The 2,616-nt window shown below is 37.9% G+C and overlaps 1 protein-coding gene across 1 annotated transcript; it reads left to right on the forward strand.

The window, feature by feature from the left end:
• Positions 1 to 65: 65 nt before the first annotated feature.
• On the forward strand, positions 66 to 2,306 carry LOC121963836 (GATA-binding factor 5-B-like; the record flags this gene model as incomplete). The annotated part of the gene is made up of 2 exons (XM_042514079.1): positions 66 to 311; positions 2,150 to 2,306. Coding segments are annotated over exons 1-2 (322 nt in total), but the record flags the coding sequence as incomplete, so codon positions are not given.
• Positions 2,307 to 2,616: the final 310 nt, after the last annotated feature.

The following is a 2,616-nucleotide window of genomic DNA, read 5'->3' on the forward strand; positions in this document are numbered from 1 at the left end:
TTATGTCAAATTTTACATCCGACTCTTCTTCAGAATGACGTCACATGGAGAAAAGTCAAATTAAAAAGGGATCGCAGGTGATGTTATAATCAAAATGTTATTTATAGAATCTAATCTCTTGTCTTTTTGTCCGCTGTTCAGACCTGATGGACGACATGAGCACTGAGGGCAGAGAGTGCGTCAACTGCGGCTCGGTGTCCACGCCGCTGTGGCGCAGGGACGGTACCGGACACTACCTGTGTAACGCCTGCGGCCTCTACCACAAAATGAACGGCATCAACAGGCCGCTCATCAAACCACAGAAACGACTGGTAAGACCCGAAACACAGAGACTGCACCGAGAAACACACGTTAACTGATCATTTATTTTAAAGATGTAGGTACCGGTAGGCTACATTTACTCAAGTCCAGTTTAAAGTAGGCTACTTGGTCTTACTTTCCTTTAGTATTTCCAGTTTAAACATTTAGTTTAGTTTAGTTTAGTTTAGTTGTTTCACATAATAGAAAGCAAAATGAGGAAAACATAAAAAAGTAAAAGTGAGAAGTGGTAGAAACCTATACTTATTTATATAAAAACCGCACCCAAAAATAAATGAATAGTAAAATATAAACAGTCAAAACATCAATACATTTAATTGTGTGAAAATATACTCAGAAGAAAACATGAATAAATAATGTATTTTTTTAGATGTGTGTATGTATTATTATTGTTGTTGTTGTTTATTTATTTAATATTCTTTTTTAAACCTGCTAGCTAAATTTACCAGTTACTTCGCAGAGGCAGGCAAAGATTTTTCATTTCAAAATTTTAATCAGGTAATGCATTGTTATAATTTAACAACCCATCCAGGGGCCTCAATACAGACAGGGCAGGCAGCGCAGCAGCACTGGGGCCCACGCATGATGGGGGGGCATAGAGAGCAGGCCATCTAACAAGGTGTTGTGAGTGTCTGAGGGGACTCTTGAAAAGCCCAGAATGACTGATTTCTAATTATTGCCATACATAAACTAAAATTGTAAGAGTAAATCAGTTGAAAAACTGAAATTTGTCTAAAAAAATAAAAATAGAAACATTTTTTTTTAAAAAGAGAAAATAATATAATATTGGGGTTTAAAAAAAGAAAAAAGGGAAGGAAAAGAGGCAACTAACTTTGTAATATAAACAAACAAACAAATAAATAAATAGATAAATAAAAAGGTGCATGAGAGACCTGGACCAAGGAACGAAGGGCAGGGGCTCCTCAGAGAGTGCTTGTGCATAGGGCCCTGATAATAAGTGAGGGTGTTGTGATATACTGATATTGACAATAATCGTAATATTTAAAAATGAAATATTGATACCATCTTAATAATACGCATATTATAATAGTATGTAAGTAATCCAGTTTTACAATTTTCAATAGCTTTTGTTATAATATTGTTATTATGAACTCGTTTGGCCATGATAATGAAATTTGATATTATGCCAGCCCTGACAATAAGTTATTGTGTGAGTTGCTAATGCAAATCGTCTTCGTGTATTATTTGTTCTGAAGACGTAAAATATGCTACAACCACTGAGGTCAGGGTATTGTGATCAGAGAGTGCTGGAAAAAGCTGTGTGGTGGTTTGGTGAGGGCGGGTGTCAAGGCTTCACGGCTGTATATTTCCCAGGAACAAGCCTCTGCAGAGCAGCTGCGAGTTTCCCAATATCTCCTTCCACCACTGGGCTGATTTCCCTGTTTTTATTTGTCCTGCAGCGACCTTGCCCTTGGATGGGCCGCTTTTATACAAGGCTCCCCAAAGCAAGCTGCTGTTGTGTGCTGATTTTGCTCCACACTTGTGCAAAACTAAACTCATAGTCACACAATGATGTTGGACAAAATTATTACTTTTTGATATTGTCTTTAAAAGTTGTCCAACTGCTGAGTTACTAGAAGTTTTGCACGGTATGTGGAGGGGCAATTCATCACTGTTGTACCAAAGCGCACACTGACATCCTGCAATTCATTCTGAAAGTTAAGGGAACAGCTCAACTCAAGTTTCTCAAACTGTAGCTCAAGGACACAAACATGTAACTATTTCTGACTGTGCTAAGATTTCTCATTTCAGTAAATAAAATTCAAACTTTCATTGAAATGACATTTTCTTCTCCTCTATACATCTGCAGCAGACTACATCTCGCCGGGCCGGCCTTTGCTGCACTAACTGCCACACCAGCATCACCACACTGTGGAGACGCAACGCAGAGGGAGAACCCGTGTGTAACGCCTGTGGCCTCTACATGAAGCTGCACGGGGTAGGTCACAGTCACATCACAGGGTCCAGTTTCTTAAATCCACTCTATTGTTATACTGTGTGAGTGCTGATTCAGCATTCACACTGAATTATAAGATTCTTTCTGCGTTCTGAACAGTTCTGAGACATTGGGCTTCAAAGTTTTGCATTCCGCCCCGTCAAAACTGATATGAAACTTTGTGTTTTCTCAATAAAAAGTCGAAATAATGCATATAACTTAAATAAAACAGCTCACATAATACACATTCATAAATTTTCCCAGAATAAGAAAATATGAATCATTCAATTTTGACATTCAACCTTATTCGTATTGTCTTATAGATGAAGTGAACAAAAAAA

This window comes from Plectropomus leopardus, unplaced genomic scaffold (genome assembly GCF_008729295.1).
Source record: "Plectropomus leopardus isolate mb unplaced genomic scaffold, YSFRI_Pleo_2.0 unplaced_scaffold12763, whole genome shotgun sequence".
Classification (NCBI taxonomy): Eukaryota; Metazoa; Chordata; class Actinopteri; order Perciformes; family Serranidae; genus Plectropomus; species Plectropomus leopardus.